Raw genomic sequence first — 747 nt, 5'->3', positions numbered from 1 at the left:
ACTGAGGAGACTATATTATTGCACCTCTATAATACTCTTAGTGTTGTTGCAGGTCTAGTTGCCTATTAGGTTGCTTATTATGCTTCCTGTTTTAGTATAGCTTCTTGTGCAGGCCATCTGCTTTAACTTAAAGTAACTTTACTTAAGATAATAGATAACGTACTCCACGGGTGAGTCGTTCATATGTACGGGTGAGTCGTTCATACTGCCAAGACCACACCAACATTCCACTTCACAACGCAATGCCTCAACAACAACACAAATCTAAGCCCTTTAAAGAAGCTGCAATACAGCTTGCGCTTCAGGCAGTTAAACAAGACGCGACGCTCACTCTGCGACGCGCTGCAGCTATATATAACGCGCCTTACAACACGCTACGCAATCGATACGCAGGACGCACTGCACGAGCCAATTGCACGCCAAAATCACGGAATATGGATCAGACTAAGGAGGATGTGATTGCTGAGTACATACTTGAGCTGGATGCTAGAGGATTTGCCCCTCGATTGGCTGCTGTAGCTGATATGGCCAATTCTTTGCGCGCTAAGCGTAATATAGCCCATATTGGCATAAACTAGCCTAATACGTTTGTTAAGCGCTGCCCTAACCTCTAAGTCAAGTTTAATTGCAAGTACAACTACAAGAGAGCCCTGTGTAAGGACCCTAAGGTTATTAGGGGCTAGTTCCACCTAGGCTGGCGGATGGGTAGGGTATGCTTTTTTACGTTTTGGCTTATAGCTTCTTAAC

General features: G+C 44.7%; 1 protein-coding gene across 1 annotated transcript in view; it reads left to right on the top strand.

Annotated features, from left to right (window-relative positions):
• Positions 1–242: 242 nt before the first annotated feature.
• The window catches only part of M421DRAFT_411397 (uncharacterized protein), a gene marked incomplete at its 5' end in the record, with an annotated part of 2,915 nt that continues 2,410 nt past the window's right edge, over positions 243–747 (top strand). The window contains one exon of the mRNA XM_033590398.1: positions 243–455. Within this exon, the coding sequence (XP_033442684.1) occupies positions 243–455 (213 nt within the window). The remainder of the gene's footprint in view (positions 456–747) is intronic.

The sequence above is a fragment of the Didymella exigua genome (assembly GCF_010094145.1).
Source record: "Didymella exigua CBS 183.55 unplaced genomic scaffold M421scaffold_71, whole genome shotgun sequence".
In the NCBI taxonomy this organism is placed as follows: domain Eukaryota; kingdom Fungi; phylum Ascomycota; class Dothideomycetes; order Pleosporales; family Didymellaceae; genus Didymella; species Didymella exigua.
Note: the sequence above shows the minus strand (reverse complement) of the source record. Positions and strands in the feature narration are given on the sequence as shown.